This window comes from Eurosta solidaginis, chromosome 5, assembly GCF_040869045.1.
Source record: "Eurosta solidaginis isolate ZX-2024a chromosome 5, ASM4086904v1, whole genome shotgun sequence".
NCBI lineage: Eukaryota > Metazoa > Arthropoda > Insecta > Diptera > Tephritidae > Eurosta > Eurosta solidaginis.
In genome coordinates, this window is record NC_090323.1 from 23,886,361 (window position 1) to 23,903,774 (window position 17,414).

The following is a 17,414-nucleotide window of genomic DNA, read 5'->3' on the forward strand; positions in this document are numbered from 1 at the left end:
TCTAATGACCCCAGACTTGGCCGTACCATACAAACGGCTTGTCATACAACGTCAAATGCGTTTGCGGTCCAATTAAATTGACCAACTGGTAAAAACGACAATTGGGCAAAGATATGGCACATTTGATTTTGACCATATGAAAACCAAGCATAAGTAATTTAAAACCAATAGTTTTCTAGACTGCATTAGTTTTCCATGACTGCAGCCAACGTCGCTGCGATTTCTGGCCAATGTTCTCTTGATGGTCTTTTGTTGTTGTTGTTGTTGTAGCGATGACATTCCCCGCAGGCCTTGGGGAGTGTTATCGATGTTGATGGACCTTTTCCGGATGCATATCCAGTACGCTCTGGTAACAAGCACCACCATATCGGGAACGATTTAGTATGACCACATAAGACCTTCTAGGCCATCACGCCTTCCCATCCCCAATATACATGAGGAACTTGGTATCGCCAGAGCCTCGGCTGTTAAAGAAACAGGATTCGCAACGCGTAGGTGAGGTTGACAATTGGGTTGGGTATATTCTAAGCCACCTAACCCGCAGGGTGAATGGTCTTTTGTAGGTAAGGGAAGTGGAAAACGTACAGATCTATAATGCATTTCGAATATTTTTCTTGCTGGGTTCATAGTTTCGAACATCCTCAATATGTGAAGGAATGCTTGCGTATGCATTCCATAACTCAACATCAATTTTACAACATGGAAGCAGACATAGTTCTGTGGTTGCGCCATTGCATTGTTTAGTGTAAAAAGTTGTTCGTACTTAACTTTGAAAATGCATTCCGATGCAGTTTATAGAAAAGGGGCACAGCTCTTTCCCATGCAAGACAATTTATCTTATACGTAATTATGTATGTATGATTAAATGAGTGCCAAAAGTTTATGGATAACAACAAATAGTTGTTATGGTATCATAACAATCATAAGAACATCAGGATGTCAGGGCATAAATTTAAATTTGTTTTGATTTGGTTTAGGTTCATTTCAAAATAATTAAAGAGAGTTTTATGCTCAACTAAAAGCATGGGATACCTTGTGCGTAATACGAAACAAGGCTGTGGCTCAATGAAAGAACTATTATCCTCAGCTATGGAGTGGTATTTATGCTTTTGAAAAATTAATAAATGATGGGTTTTCTCCATTTTCTTTTACTACAGGCAAATCTAAACTTGCAAAGAGTTGCTTAAGCAAAACTATTTATTCATACGTTAGAAATCTCTCCGTCTAGTATAAACATTTATAGCAAACAAAATTTGTTTTATTTAATATATAAACATTGAAATACTGATTGTTTTGTTTATTTTTTATCTTTGCAGGAAGTTGGCAGCATTATTGGCAAAAAAGGCGAAATTGTGAACAGATTTCGTGAGGAGGTAAGGCTTAATAAAAATGTAAACTTTTTTTCTTTAAATTTATCTTCCATTACAGTCTGGCGCAAAGATCAACATCTCGGACGGTTCATGCCCGGAACGCATTGTTACTGTGTCTGGTACGACCAGCGCGATTTTTTCGGCTTTCACTCTAATCACAAAAAAATTTGAAGAGGTAATGTTTGTTCGGTTTTTCTATGAAGGGAAGGGTTTTGGCGTACTTTTGAGAAGTTGACACTCCAACAAAAATCTTTCCCAGCATACGACAAATGTCATTGATATTTTTCCACAATCCCAGAAGAGTGGCACTACGCTACCGACTGTCCTACACCCCAAAATCTTGGGTGTGACGTTTGATCAGGATCTACATTTTGGTGCGCACGCAACCGCAATTGTTCCAAGAATTCAGAGCCGTAATAAAATCCTCAAATCCCTTGCTGGCAGTACCTGGGGAAAAGATAAAGAAACGCTCTTGACCACATACAAAGCAATTAGCCAGCCGATTACGTGCTACGCGTCACCCATATGGTCGCCAAGCCTAAAAACCACCCACTGGAAGAAACTACAGGCCTGCCAAAATACTGCTCTCAGAATCGCCACGGGCTGTCTTCTTATGTCCCCAGAACACCATCTGCATAATGAGGCGAGAATACTCCCCATCAGGGAGAGAAATGAGATGCTGACCAAACAGTTTCTGTTGAATACCCAGAAACCTGGGCATCCCAACAGACATCTGATTGACGAACCAGCACCGCCTAGGGGCCTAAGGAGTCATCTCCGTAAGCATTTTGAGGAAATACGGCACCTGAGAACCCAGCCGTATGAAGCGGAAAAACACAAGCAGGTCCTTGGTGAACTCCATAGACAGGCGTCGGACCTTTATGTCGGGAATTGCCCGGTGAATCCAGTACTTGAAGAAAAATATCCAGAACTCGCAGAAGAGGAACGCATACTCCCCAGGGAAACGCGTGTCACTCTTGCTCAACTTCGTTCTGGATACTGTAACAGGTTAAACTCTTACCTATCCAGAATCAACCCCGACATACAAAATGTATGCCCTGCTTGCAATGTGTCCCCACATGACACCAACCATCTCTTTAATTGTAATGTGGAACCAACGCCTCTAACACCCCTTTCCTTATGGTCCACCCCTGTTGAAACGGCAAGTTTCCTTGGACTCCCGTTAGAGGATATTGATGACAATTTGTGATCGGTCGCGGCTATTAGGTGGGGCGAGCATTGCTACAACAACAACAACAACAACAGTGAAGTCAAATTGTCGCTAAAACTTTTAGTAACGCCGTACAACAAATTTCCGTCTTTGGTGATGTCACCTCTTAGGACATCGAAGTCTAGCTGTCTGACTCCATTATTAAGGTCCTTAGGAGCCTTTGATTAATATGGTTACTAAACAAATCAATTTTGAACTTTATATGTATATCACGTAGCTTGTAGGACTTAGCAGCCTAGGTTAAACTACCCGATCAATAAAAACCTCACATAGACTGTGTCCATAGTGTTACTTAGCAGTCTAACTAAATTTTTTTTAAAGGGTAGATTTTTAGATACAGATGGGGCTCTCAAAAGTCGCAACTGACTTTTAGCCGGGTAAGCTATCTATCTTAACTATTAAACGTCATCTTGAATGATAATTACGTGCTTGGTGTTAACGAAGCGTATATATAACTCGACAGCGGTAACTCCTCTGTTTTAATCATCCTGCTCGTAAAAGATAGTGGTAAACCCTGCAGTTAGGTCAAAAATAAAAAAAATTTGTTTGTCTACATATACCGGTTGTTCCCTACCTACCTCATACATATTTTTTAATTAAACCACTCACTTTAATTACGTATTTAATACATACAACTATTTCAGTGGTGCTCACAGTTCAGTGATGTTGGCAAGGCTGGAAAAACTCAAATACCAATACGTTTAATCGTGCCCGCCAGTCAATGTGGATCGTTAATTGGTAAAATAGCGCACAGACGCACACATACTTTACTTTAGTCATTGAACTAATTGAATTGCATAATCGCTTCTTTATTTGTTAATTACTTTGTATAGGCAAAAGCGGTTCAAAAATCAAGGAGATACGCCAATCGACTGGTTGTTCGATTCAAGTTGCGAGTGAAATGTTGCCAAATTCAACAGAACGTGCTGTCACTCTAACCGGCACTGCCGATCAAATAACTCAATGCATCTATCAGATTTGTCTTGTTATGCTGGAGGTGAGTAGTTCATACATGCAAACATATTTTAAGTTAAACATTCCTGTTTTCATTTTATTTAACTCTTTTACTTTTTTTTTTTTTAATTCGTCTTTAAACACAACAAAACAACAGTCACCACCAAGGGGTGCCACCATACCTTATCGACCAAAACCGCAGGTAGCTGGACCAGTCATTTTGGCAAACGGACAAGCCTTTACCATACAAGGAAACTACGCTCTACCCGCACAAGAGGTAAACTAACCACATGCATATGCAAACACAAAAACATACACAAATCCATATTTGAAATCTTTTGATAGTCAACAATACTATAGAGTCATATTTAAATATGTTTACAATTAAACACCTAAGCATACATTCAGGCGTCTAAGCATATAAGCAAGCGCATGAACGCATACATGCCCATATATACATTGAGGTTGAAGGATGGCATAGAGCCATGTCATTTGCACTTGTGGGCTCACATCATAAAAGCGCTTATCAATTAGTGTGTATGTGTGAGTACTTGTGGTTGCAGATCCCTTACTGTATGTGTAGGCATTTGTTTTTTAGCCTTGTGAGTCTGCATTATATACAGTGACAAGCACAAAAATAGGTATCCGGCATTTTACACAAAATATTGGTAGGCTTGTTGTGTTAAGCTGGTGGTGATGGTCCGTTCCCGGATGCAGATCCGGTACGTTCCGGTAACAAGCACCATTAAGAAGACCGCCCTCCCGCCCCCTAGATCCATGAGGAACTTGGGGTCGCCAGAGCCTCGGCTGTTAAAATAACAGGATTCGCCACGGGTAGGTGAGGTTGACAATTGTGTTGGAGAAGCTGTATTTTGCGTTGGCAATCTCTTGAAATAGTTGAGCTACACAATCCCTTGAATCAGTTGAAATCTTACGACAGGCATACCTGCTGCAGTTATATTATATGCCCCCTAACCCGCTGGGGGCTGAAAAAAAGTCATGTAAATGTGTTTGTAACATTTTTTTTTTATTTTCTAAGTTTTTAAGACCGGTGAGGTTTTAGAATAAATTAGAACAACTCATTCAAACACGTCTCGTAAAGCTGGAAAATTGTTCAAGCCTTGAGAACTGATAAGCAATTATTTTTATATTTAACTACAATGTTTCGATGGTTACCAAGCGTTGGAGAGCTAATTTGAGTTGCTCTATTATATTTAAAAATAAATACTAAATAAAGCAAAAGCTGGCACATTTTATTTTTTATATGGAAAAGAATTTCAGAAATCATTGCAAATTTTGGACTTCAAAATTGTTTTTTATTGGATTTAAATTGGAATTGAATTGCATAACCATACTCTAAAAGTTTCCTAAATTTTTAAATAAAAGTTTTGAAGCTTTCAAGAAGATTTTTCAAAGCTTTTAAATTTTGTAATTTTTTGAAAACTTATTGCTTTTCAAAGTTCGCTTACATAGTTTTATACATGCCGGAACCATACAAGGCGGCAGCATGGTGACATACCTACAAAAAGTTCCATGTACTTTGCATTTGTAAATTCGATGGACTCAAAATCGTACTGCGTCAGAAGTTGATGTATCAAATCAAATAAAAAAGTAAAAATCCGCTGTCCCGTGCTGCCACCTTGTATAGTTCCGCCATGGTTATATAAATAAACACTTTTGCTGATGAATTTTCAAAACTTCTGAAATTTTCTAATGTTTCAAAAATGTTTTCGAAATTTATTAAACATTTTTTAAATTATTTTTAGATTACGGCAAATAGAAAGCAAATGTAACTTGCATATAATTTTTGCTTTTTGCTCGCAGTGTAGGTGAATTTTAGTATATATTTTTTTTTTTTGAATCTTGGAGTAATGAGCTTTTAGGTTTAGATTTTTGAGCTGATCAAACTCTAGGCAACATGTCAATTGACAATTGCTTTCGCATTCCTGTTAGACATGAAGTAAGAACCGTCAAGGCCGAGCGAAAATTATACAGAATACCATTTCTAGACGAACGCACCCCCAGCGGGTTATGGGGTCAGAATATACCCGCGGTAGGTATGCCTGGTGCTGTGTTACCGGAGCGTACAGGATCTGTATCCGACAAAGGACCATCACATCGATAACACTCCCCAAAGCATTCGGGGAGTAACCTTATCGCTACAACAACAACAGCTAGACGACTTCGTCTGGATCGAATTGTTCGTCTGAGCCATCATGCGCAATACAAAATAATGCCCTAAGACTCCAAAATCAAGCCAAGATCTAATTTGCATAGTTGTGCAACGCGTCTTGATACCCTTTGTCGTATTTCTATTTTTGTGCCAATAGCTGTACAACCACATTATTCGCGGTTTATGTGCGCTTAGGGCCTATACTAAATATTATATTTACAATAATCCTTACTACTTATTGCTTTTCACATATGTACTTACATTCAAACATGTATTTATACTTTTTGCCTCTTACATCAATATGCTTACAAATTTAAGAATGAATGTACCATTATTTGGTACTTTACTATACAATTCGCTACATGCCTTTTTACATATTTCCTTTACCTTTTATCAATATTTAAATTTTTGTGATGAAGCACACGTTTTGCCCTCATGCCTCTTTTTTGTGTTGATTATAATAAGAGTGGGGGCAAAGCAGCTTAAGCCTTCAAAGTACTTTCTTGACAAATAAGAGCTTCGTACATTTGATTTACTTTTTCTCCTTCTACTTCTTGTGTGTATTTTACTTCTTTATCATTGTTACTTAATTTTTTCAATGTTGTTTATTATTTTTTGTCTTTTTTTGCTCCTTATTTGCTCAGTCAAAATTTACTTATAGATTGACAACTTTTTTTTTTTTCTTATACACTCATGTATGTATTTATTTTTTATATGTATGTATAACCACATAATCAAAATTTTTCATAATTTTTGCTACCTAACATGTTTGTATACTGCAGTAAAAATCTTTGTTCATCTCCACTTCAATTTGTACCATCTCTTTACCTTACCATTTTTTTAATCTTCTTACAATCATTGATTCTTTGTTCAAATACGCTCCACCCCTCTTTGCTCTTTTGCTTTTTGTCTACGTGCAAATTAATTTGTGAGCTTGCCTTCTTTTTTCTTTGTTCTCTGAAATTTATTCTCATTGACATTTTATTTGTGTTTTGGTCTTCCCTTTCCAACCCTCTGCTTTTCTTTATCATTAAATTTCATTTATTTTATTTACGTCATGGTGAAAACAAAAAATTTGAAAACTAAGCATACACAATTTTTTAGTAAAAAGCTACCTTTTCTGTTTCAATGCCATAAATGTGTATAATTTTTAATTTCCCCTTTTTTGTATTTAAATTATGAAAAATTGGGCTGCAATCTTGTAGTAATCGATTAATGCGGTGTTAAAAGATCCGGTTTACCTTTTCTTAATTTTTGGTAAACAAAAAAAGTTATACTGACAACTAAATTAATCTGGAAAAACGTTTAATAACGGCAACATTTTATTTTTTAAGGTATTAGACCAAATACAATTTTTGTAGAGATAAAGAGTGAGAGAGATGGATCTATGGCATACAATTTCTTTCCCCATTTTTATACTCAGCGTGCATTGCACACAGAGTATATTAACTTTCATTGGATAACGGTTGGTTGTATCGAGATAGATATAGACTTCCATATATCAAAATCATCACTATCGAAAAAAAAATTTGATTGAGCCATGTCCGTCGGTCCGTCCGTCTGTCCGTTAACACGATAACTTGAGTAAATATTGAGATATCTTCGCCAAATTTTGTACAAGTGCTTATTTGGACCCAGAATAGATTGGTATTGAAAATGAGTGAAATTGGATGATAACCACGCCCACTTTTTATATATGTATATAACATTTTGGAAAACACAAAAAACCTGATTATTTAGTAAATAATACACCTATAATGTTGAAATTTGACATGTGGGCTGATATTGAGGCTCTTGATAAAAATTTGACAAAAATTTTAAAATGGGCGTGGCATCGCATGTGATAAAATCAATTTTACTAATATTATTAATCATAAATCAAAAACCGTTAAACCTATCGTAATAAAATTCGGCAGAGAGGTTGCCTTTACTATAAGGAATGCTTTGAAGGAAAATTTACGAAATCGGTTAAGGACCACGCCCACTTTTATATAAAAGATTTTTAAAAGGATCGTGGAGGAATAAAATAAGCTATATCTTAGCAAAAAAGAGCTTTGTATCAATAGAATCTTACTTTCTAAATTGAATTATAACATTAAATTGGAAACACTAAAATTTTTGAAAATGGGTGTGGCACCGCCCCTTTTATGACTAAGCAATTGTCTATGTTTCGGGAGCCATAACTCGAACAAAAATTAACATATCGTAATGAAATTGTGTACACATATTTTCCTTATAGCAGAAAATGTTTCTAGTAAAAATAGACGGGATCGGTTAAAGACCACGGCAACTTAATATAAAACAAGTTTTAAAGGGTGTTAGACTAGAAAAATAATCTATAACTCAGCAAAAAATAGTTTTGAATCAATGATATTTCACTTATCAAGTTTTACTGTAGGAGGAAATGGGGAGACATTTTTCTTTTAAACGGGCGGTGCTACGTGTTATGTAGAAAAGTAATTTATCTGAAATTAAATGTGCAATTGAAGCTCACGCTGAGTATATAATGTTCGGTTACACCCGAACTTAGACACTTTTACTTGTTCGAAGTAATATTGATATTGGCTTTACAGGTTCGCAATTAGACCCATCTTAATGATTTGTGTTAAATAAATAAAAAAACGAAGATAACAAACGGCGATGGTTACTAGGAAATGTTTCTGAATTTCACTTCTACATCAGCTAGCTTCTAACAAGCTGAATATTGAACTCGAAATCTCCACCATTCATAATTTATACTAGCGCAAAGGCAGATGCCTTTAGCCATATAAATACCCCGCTGCTCGCTTTGCAATTGGTCTCTAAGTGTTGCCTTTTTGTTGCTATTCCTTTATACACCACTAGGTACATACTAATTTTATAATTTTTTAATCCTAATTGTGTGGAATACTTATAGGCGCGTTCTCAATAGCTTACTAACGTTGGATTTATAAAAAATTATAATCAGTACTAAACTTTTAATTTTTTCTAATATCAATAACAAAAACAATTGTATAAAGCAATATGAGCATGTCTCGTAAATTAAATACAGATAAAAAAAATAAAACTATGTAGGCGTTAGGTTAGGTTAAACTGACCGGTCCGTGAGGACCTCACAGACTAAATGAATCCATAGTGTTACTACAAGTTTGTTTAACAACCAAACTGAAAAACCCTATCAAAAACCAGGACCTATGTTTTAAATTAACTCCGTCCTCTTGGTAAATATGCTACTTGCTGCTTCTAGATCTGATTCTGATAGCTGTGCCACTCCTATTGGCAGAGGTGTTAGCCTGGCGAACGCAGGGTACGAGAACGTGCTCGACCGTTTCTTCCTCCAGCTCGCACTTCCAACATCTGCCATTACTGACACGGCCTCATTTAAAAGCATGTGACCTCACAAAGCAGTGTACAGTCAGAATACCCGTCATGAGTCTACAGTCCTCTTTGTTTTTAATGATAAGATCAACTTTGTTTGTCTATAAGGTTGTAAGACCTACACCTGATCTTCGACTCTTTACAGCTCCGCGCTTGGATCGATGCCTTTCCCGATTGGTCGATTGTGTGCAACTTTTGCCTCCTCCTACTCCTTCCATTTTTTTTTGGAACCATCGCTGTACATGTGTATCGCTTCAGTCTCGTTGCAGTTGGTAACGCTATGTACTTCGCCAGCCGGGTGCCAGCTACTCTCTTTTTGCGGAAGTTACTTGTTTATGTGGTCGTTCACAAAACAAGGACTTCCATGGTATAAGATAGGATTTGTGATCGCTGTAAATATCCAAGGAGAGAGCAGGGCGATAGATCCCACGTACACCCCAGCATCCTTATACATGCATAAAGTAACGTCGATGCCTTCTTCACTCTCTCCTCCACGTTGAGTTTTCACGACAACTTACTGTATGAATGATTCCTACATATTTTGAACAACGTTTCTCCTGCAAGGTCACCCCAGCTAGCTTAGGCCTTTTTAGTAAATTCTGCGGGCGGTTTCTTTAAAATAGAATAGAATGTATATAAAATTGTCAGTATTTCTTTTGAGCTGCATTATTTTATTTTTCCACGCGTCAGCATCCACCTTTCATCCTCGCATTTCTTAACCCATTACTCCCAGCACCACCAAATCACTTAATTCTATCTTAGACGAAGAATCTCCCAACAAATCATGTGCCAATAAAAGTTTGTTTACGTATTCAAAACTAATCAAAATTACTATGTACATATTTCAAAATAAGTATATATATATTTTTGATTACTTATATTTTTTCTGTTTTGTATTTTGTTTAATATTTTCTGCACTTTCTCTTAGGATAAGTTTCAACGTCGTAACACTTTGTCGCTTGTTGATTCGTTCGCTCGCACACACGCTAGTGTAAGAACAAACAGAAAGCCTGTCTTACGAGTTTAACAAATAAAAAAAGGGGATACAATGCAATTTTAAACAAAAATATTTAAAGGCTTTATTAAAAATATAAAAATGCATACAGAGAGTATAAAAATGCCACCGAATGTATAACAAGGATTGGTTGAGAGAGAGAGAGAAACACGTCTTATTTCGCCGTATTATAAAGGAAATTTATGCAGCTCTGCTCTATTCTCACACGTCTGCTTGCAAACTGCTTTTTGGAGTCTAACCGGAGGCTAACTCCTAAAATAAAAGCTGTTATCGATATCGAACTGGTTGATTAACACGAGGGCTCGTGTGCAGTTGGAAAGTATGTGTATTTCAATACAACTACGAAACAACCCATTCACCACTTGTTTATATTGTTTTCTACCACTTAAAATATCTCTTCAATAAAAATAAAGCCCTGTTCATATGCAGAAAATAAACTAGTTCAAACAAACCAAATATTTCCAAATATTTATAAAAACTTTATATACTACTTCCCTTCACCGACCCAGCAGAGTCTCCACAACCCCTATAAAAAGGTGTCCATAATTTAAATAGCAAATTGTTCAGTGCGTCATTAAAACGCATTGCGTTCATGAGTTTTCTCTAAATTTCCCTAATATGCATTCATATATTCAAATGGTCCTATACGTTTTTTTGTATTGTTTAATGTCAGCTACATATACTTTTAGAACCACCCTAACAAAAGAAAAATAACATTTACATATTTAGTAAAAACTTGTCTTTATCACCAAATAAATAATCATAAAATAAATTATTATACAATAAATATTTACCTGCCCGAGCCCTCCCGCGCAATTCTTTCAGAAATAACCACTATTTTTGTTTACTTACTCTAAACCGTTTGTAGCCCCAAAACATCTTCAATATGCCTTTACCGAATCGGAAACAAATATCTTAAACAAAATTCCACAGCTGAAACTTTATCACACACTGTCACAAAGTTACTAAATAGACAATTTCATACCACATACACGTACTGACATTTTTATAATAGCGTCCACGTTTATTGATACAGCGATGTGAGATATCCTTATGCAGCGCACATTTAGTAAAAAATAGCTCTCCCCTTTGGCTTAATAATCCCAAAATACATACAATTTTAAGTGCATACATCTCTCTTGCAATGATCTCAGTTTTGTCACTGTCCCATATTATTTCACTTCCAGGTATCCCTACAAACAGCTCCCTTTGATTCAGGGTATGACGCACATGTTGTTTGAAGTCTTACATTTAAATGTTATAACTTGTATCTCAAAATAACCCAATATGTATTTAAAATCCTTCCTTTCTACTTATCATGTGAAGTTAAGATAATAATTAGTTATAAATATTAATACTGGGAAATATTGGTATACAAAACTTAAATTAAATGAGGTAGAGTGTTTTTTTGTGTATAAAAATAAAAATAAAAAATCCCACTGTTTAGAAATTTTATACTGTTGCAGAAAATTGCTCGGAATTGATTTAAAATTCCCATTATTATTTGGGTCACAGTTTAAGCCGACGTATATGTAAAATTATTTAAACAGAAATGTTATATTAGTCAAAATCCCACTCTTTGTGCGCATTCCAAACACTGTACAGCAATAAAGAAAAAAATTCTATTAAAAATCCCATTGTTTTGCTATTTATAAGACAATTAATTCATAAATATTTAACAGTATTTTTTTTACAGTTTTAAAACTTTCCTAACTTGAAAATTTGATATTAGGGCATCGAATCGCTCGATAATATATTAAAATTTCTTCTCATTGTTTTGTAATCACAGTTTCTCATATTTAGGAAAACGAATTGAATTTTTTAAACAAAACTATTAATGGTGAAATATCACCTCTTTTAGTATATGCCAAACCATGCAGATGGTAAACAAAATTCCCATTAAAAAATCACTTTGATTTAAAATTTCCTTTAATTCCGTGTTTAGGCGTAAAATTCCCAGGTGTTATATTAATTTTAATTTCCCTGTGTTAAGTATGCAGTTCCCGAATATTTTATTTGAAATGAAAAATTTAACGAATGTTCTGATATGTTTCCTAATTAATATGCCGAACGGATTCTGTACCATTTTCAAAACTTCGAATTTTTGTTTTAAAACTCCCAGTGGAAAAAGATAAATTTGAAATTTATCTCCCAGTATTATCATCTTTTCTTACCATCCCATCCAAAACTCTTTCACGTAAATTTCTCTATGTATTGACAAAAATCTCACTATTTTCTAACCCTCCTATGTATATATCAATTTTTTAATCATGTAGCAAGTTTCCTCACACAGTACACAAATTTAGTATATGAAGCTCCTACTAATAAATTCATGACATATGATTTTCCACTATTTGGATTTTTTTTTTAATTTTCTTAGAGTACTTTCAAAAAATTCTTTCATTTTAATATCCCACTTTTAGGAAATTTTACTTCAATCTCTGCATAATACTTCATAGTGTTGCGTACAAATCGCAAGAAGCCTTTCGATTTCTGTTATCAAATAAACATTTTTTCTCGAATTTCCCACGCTTACATTGAATTATCTTTTATTAGTGAAATTTTTCCACTTTTCATGTTTACCACTTTTGTTAATCTAGATTGCATTAAAATTTTTTTTTTTAATTTCCAAAGTTTAATTGGAAATCATTTTTCCCGCTATTGAGGAAAATTTCCTATATTTGCCAACATTTAAAATAATGATAATGAAATTTGTTCTTGAGTTCCTAATAAATAACAAACTCTTTTACCATATTATATGGCAATATAAATTTCCCATTATTTTATTAGATCCCTGCAAAAATCGTTTGATCATGTGGTCCACTGGAGTACTTACCATTATACTCCACTGTAATGCAGCAATGGACCAACTCATGTTTCTACACGAACATATTGTAAGCCGATCATTGCTCGTTTTTAACGATTGTAATCACTACACGATGTTTATTGGACTGTGGGTACTCCATGGATTACTCTGATGTAATGCGGAGCTGGAGTATATGGTCCATTCCTAGGACATCGCAATGTTAATTGGACCATATTTTTTGTATGAATTGTGGTTAATTTTGGAGTACTCGGTTGGTCCATAGCGAGTACTCCATACATGCATGCATAGAGTACTCGCGATTTTTGTAGGGATAAAAACTGCTTCATCGTTTATTGTCTTATTTCACAAACTAGGCGCTGTAGAAAAAATTATAAAGTTCATACATGCATTCGTCTATTAATAGGCTAAGGTATCATTAAAAAAAATGTAAGGCGCGATAACCTCCGAAGAGATCTAAGGCCGAGCTTCTCTTCCAATTTGCGTCGTGCTCCTCTTGATTTTTCCCTACAAATTGGCCGGACGGGACCTACATGTTTTATGCTGACTCCGAACGGCATCTGCAAGGCAGATGAGTTTTCACTGAGAGCTTTTCATGGCAGAAATACAATCGGAGCGCTTGCCAGACACTGCCGAGGGGCGACCCCGCTTAGAAAAATTTTCTTCTAATTGAAAAATCTTATTTCTAAAATTTTGATGTTGCTTTGCCCGGGAGTTGAACCCAGGGCATACGGTGTGATAGGCGGAGCACGCTACCATCACACCACGGTGGCCGCTAAGGTATCATTACACATCAAAATTCTTGTACCATCCAAAAATAATCCCATTATTTGACAGGACAAAGTCCTTTATTTTATCTCTCAATGGAAAGTCAACTTGATATATCATTAGTGCCTAAAATATATATACACCACACATTCAAAGCTGTTACACATTTAAAAATTGTACTGAAAAAAAATCCCACTATTCCAGTTTTAGTAACTCTACCCCGATCTCTCGACTATATTATACATTAATTTGTTTGCAAACCTGGATAGTTTAGCTCACATTTAATATAAAAAACCACCGGTCATCATCAAGTTCCTCACCAATCCTGATTATCACATTCTAATGGTACTGTGGCGCGTTACTTCCCCGTATTATTGCCTATTAAAGTGAAAAGTGAAAAAAGCTCCTGCACAAATTTCTCCAAACCTTTTTTTGTAGCATATAAAATGTAATTTAAATAATTGTAAGTAATTGCTTGGTGAAAATGTCATCCGTTTATTCCATAACCTCAAACCACCAACTACACGATTTTTTGGGAAATTTGTCTATTCCTTCTGTATTTATTGTTATTTCTATTATAAGTTGTAGCTATTGAACTTTCACGGTTTCTTTTTCGTACAATTTATTTGTGCTAATTATTTTAACAAATTTTTTGTTTTATACATCAATTATTCCCCCTCTACAACTGTCTGCTCCGTCCACCGCTTAGTTAGTTGAAAAATAAAACTATTAAAAAAAATTGTGTATTTCTAATGGCATATACAAAATTTTCTTTTTTTAATTACAACTCATATTTTCTTTATATTCTTTTCTTATTGCTGTTATTCGTGCTTACAAAAAAATTCAATCGAATATCGTTTAACTCACCAACAACAACATACTGAATTTATTTCTCTACTACTACTACTCGTTTACTACTCACCACCACCAATGCTACCAACTACCAAACAACGCGAAAAACAAAACTCACCACTGCGTTGCTACAACTTTTATCTATGCAAATTCGCAATGAAAATTACAAAAAAAAAAAAAAAATTATAAAAAATGTTGAATACACTCTACTACAAAAAATTGAAAAAATAGACATGCCCAGTATTTCCACTGGCTTTAGCCACTGGTGGCCTACACGCTGGTCTCTCAGGTTTAACGGATCCTCTATTGAAAGGGGCACATTTGCAAGGAGCGGTGCCGGCAGCACACCATCACCTGCAGCATATACCCGATGTGAGTTGTATTTGTTTTGCCACGCAGCTAAGCTTTGCAAAGAAAATTTTATGGAATGAAGTTGCTGCTAAGCAAAATTATTTAAAAAATTTAAACTTTTGTAATGAAACCCCCTCCGCTATGCAGGTATTTTATGCGCACCCCTTCACATTCCTCTCCCCCTACACCTTTTACATAGTAATAACTTATGTACATATGATTCACACTTTTAGCGACTACTGTAAACAACGCGTAGTGTGTTTATGATGAACCTTTCCGTACCTGCCCAGCCCCATTCACCACAGCCCCTACTTCCGTTATGTTGTTTTTTTTTTTTAAGTGCTAGTTACATATTTAGCTCTAAAACTTTTCCGGTTCCAGCAGCAACTATGTTTCTTAAAACTGTACAATTTCTAGTATTGCTTAATGCTTACCCTAGTCATCCCCCCACCCATTTGCTCGGAGACGAAATATTGGTGATCTCTTAATTGGTTTTGTTGTTTTTTGCCTTAAACCCCTGTTACCCTGAATGGAACCTTCAAGATTGATCATTAAACTACTTATATAGATTATGGAAATTTATGCGTTGTAAAAATGTATTTGAAATATATTTGCATCTACTGTTAAGAGCATTTTTGGTCGTTCGATTTAATTAAAAAACAGTATCCCTGAAGAAGACAATAAGAACGTGTTACAAACGCGCCGGAGATAGAAACTAAAAACAGATGTTTATATTTTTTGGTTAATTCGTTAATGATTGTCATTCGATTTTATATCACTTCGTTAATTTTTTCTTTGGCGTATCTATTAAGTCTACAATTCTCAACCAGTTTATTCAAAAGTGTTTGCTTGCAATTCAAATAAAGGCAGTAGTGTTGGCATCATGCAGTTACTATGAGCAAATAAAATGTTTGTCGACGCATAAAGTACCATCTTCTTTTTCTATTAAATATATATTTTTCCAAAGCCCCGTCCCCGCTTGCCTCCATGCACTCTTAGTACCTCATTACATGTAATGGTAATTTTTGTACGAGATATATAATTATAAGTACTTACTACTGCATTTGGTATGTACCTTTCTGGGTTGTTTTTGTAAAATCCTCAATTGTATGCGCCTTTCTTGTTCTTGTTGGTGTACTTGTTGTAAATGCCCGCTGGAATGTGCCCCTACCCCGTTATGTTCCATAATTTACCACTGTATTGTATTTAGACGTTAATTCACCTCTTTAATGTATTGCCCTTCGACCCCTAACATACATACATATTCATTATATGTTCCTATGTTATGTATGAAACGCTCAGTTTCTGCTTAAAATCTTTTTCTATAAGAATTAATGAACTGAGGTTTTTACTTTTGTCTTTATTTTTGTTTACATAACTACACTTGAACTAAATTAGTTATATTATTAGTTAAGCTAATTTTTTGTTTATTATTTTGAAAGTAATGGCAAATGGCCTGGAAAAGTAATGTCAAAATTCAAATATTGAATATCAAAAATAGCATATTTTATATTAATTAGCGAATCTCATAGATCATCAAGTATATGATGTTAAACATAGAAAAAATAACTACATAGCTAATAAAAATTGGCCGATGTCAAGTATGAGAGGTCAGTTATTGAATATCAATTATGAAATATTGAACATCAAATATCGAATTCGAACTTAAACTAAAACCAAATTAAAGACTGGTAAATAAAGAAGTTTAGAACTCCCTACAAGTTTTTCAGTAATGACAAAGTACCATTTTGTATAAATTAATTTTGAACTCCTATTTTAAAACATCAAACAAAATGTTTTAGCTACTGACTTCGGCAAGGAGAAATATTAATACTAACGAAGAGCTACGTTAACAAAAGTGCGTACATTTGGACGAATAATCCGAATATTCATTACAAAAAGTTGGCGAAAGTCACATGATCTCTCCGAAAAATGGTTTTGCGTTTCAACAAACGTGGCTTAGTGAGGAGAAATCAAGAAGTAGTCTATCCCTAATTAGGAAAACCTATCCATATCATGTTGCCAAAATAACCGAAACCACACTCGTACAAGCCACTCCAATCAAGCAGAGCAGAGAAATGGTTTTAAAACGTACAAAAAGAAATAAGTTCCAAAACGAAGTGAAAAACACAGGAAAAAGCATTTCCCTTGCACTAGATAAGACCAAATACATTACACCAAATTGGAAAACCAAAATTTGTTTGTGATTATGGACGATGAAAAGCATTCGAAAATCGATTTAAGCACGTTGCCAGGTACCCAATTCTACTACCCACAGTCTGCAGAGAACATTTCTAATTCGGAAGAAAAACCGTCCAGATAGAAAAGTTTGGAAAAGATTGTGATTGGAAAGCTATTTGGGAAGCCGGTCATGAATACACGCCGTTCTTTACGATGGGAACTATGAACGCAGAAATTAACATGAAAAACCTCTTTCGCCATTCCTACGGCGCCACAATGGTCCAACTATATTTTGGCTGGGCTTGTCTTCATCACATTACGCTCGTATCACCCGAAAG

At 35.2% G+C, this 17,414-nt stretch overlaps 1 protein-coding gene across 16 annotated transcripts in view; it reads left to right on the forward strand.

Annotated features, from left to right (window-relative positions):
- The window catches only part of mub (poly(rC)-binding protein mub), a 298,074-nt gene that overhangs the window by 258,594 nt on the left and 22,066 nt on the right, over nucleotides 1–17,414 (forward strand). For 10 of the 16 annotated variants that reach the window (XM_067791280.1, XM_067791278.1, XM_067791283.1 and 7 more), the window contains 6 exons: nucleotides 1,317–1,373; nucleotides 1,429–1,545; nucleotides 3,246–3,339; nucleotides 3,435–3,598; nucleotides 3,713–3,832; nucleotides 14,776–14,916. In XM_067791280.1, coding sequence (XP_067647381.1) covers nucleotides 1,317–1,373; nucleotides 1,429–1,545; nucleotides 3,246–3,339; nucleotides 3,435–3,598; nucleotides 3,713–3,832; nucleotides 14,776–14,916 — 693 coding nt within the window. The remainder of the gene's footprint in view (nucleotides 1–1,316; nucleotides 1,374–1,428; nucleotides 1,546–3,245; nucleotides 3,340–3,434; nucleotides 3,599–3,712; nucleotides 3,833–14,775; nucleotides 14,917–17,414) is intronic. The other 6 variants (XM_067791290.1, XM_067791291.1, XM_067791286.1 and 3 more) reach the window with 3 other exon arrangements.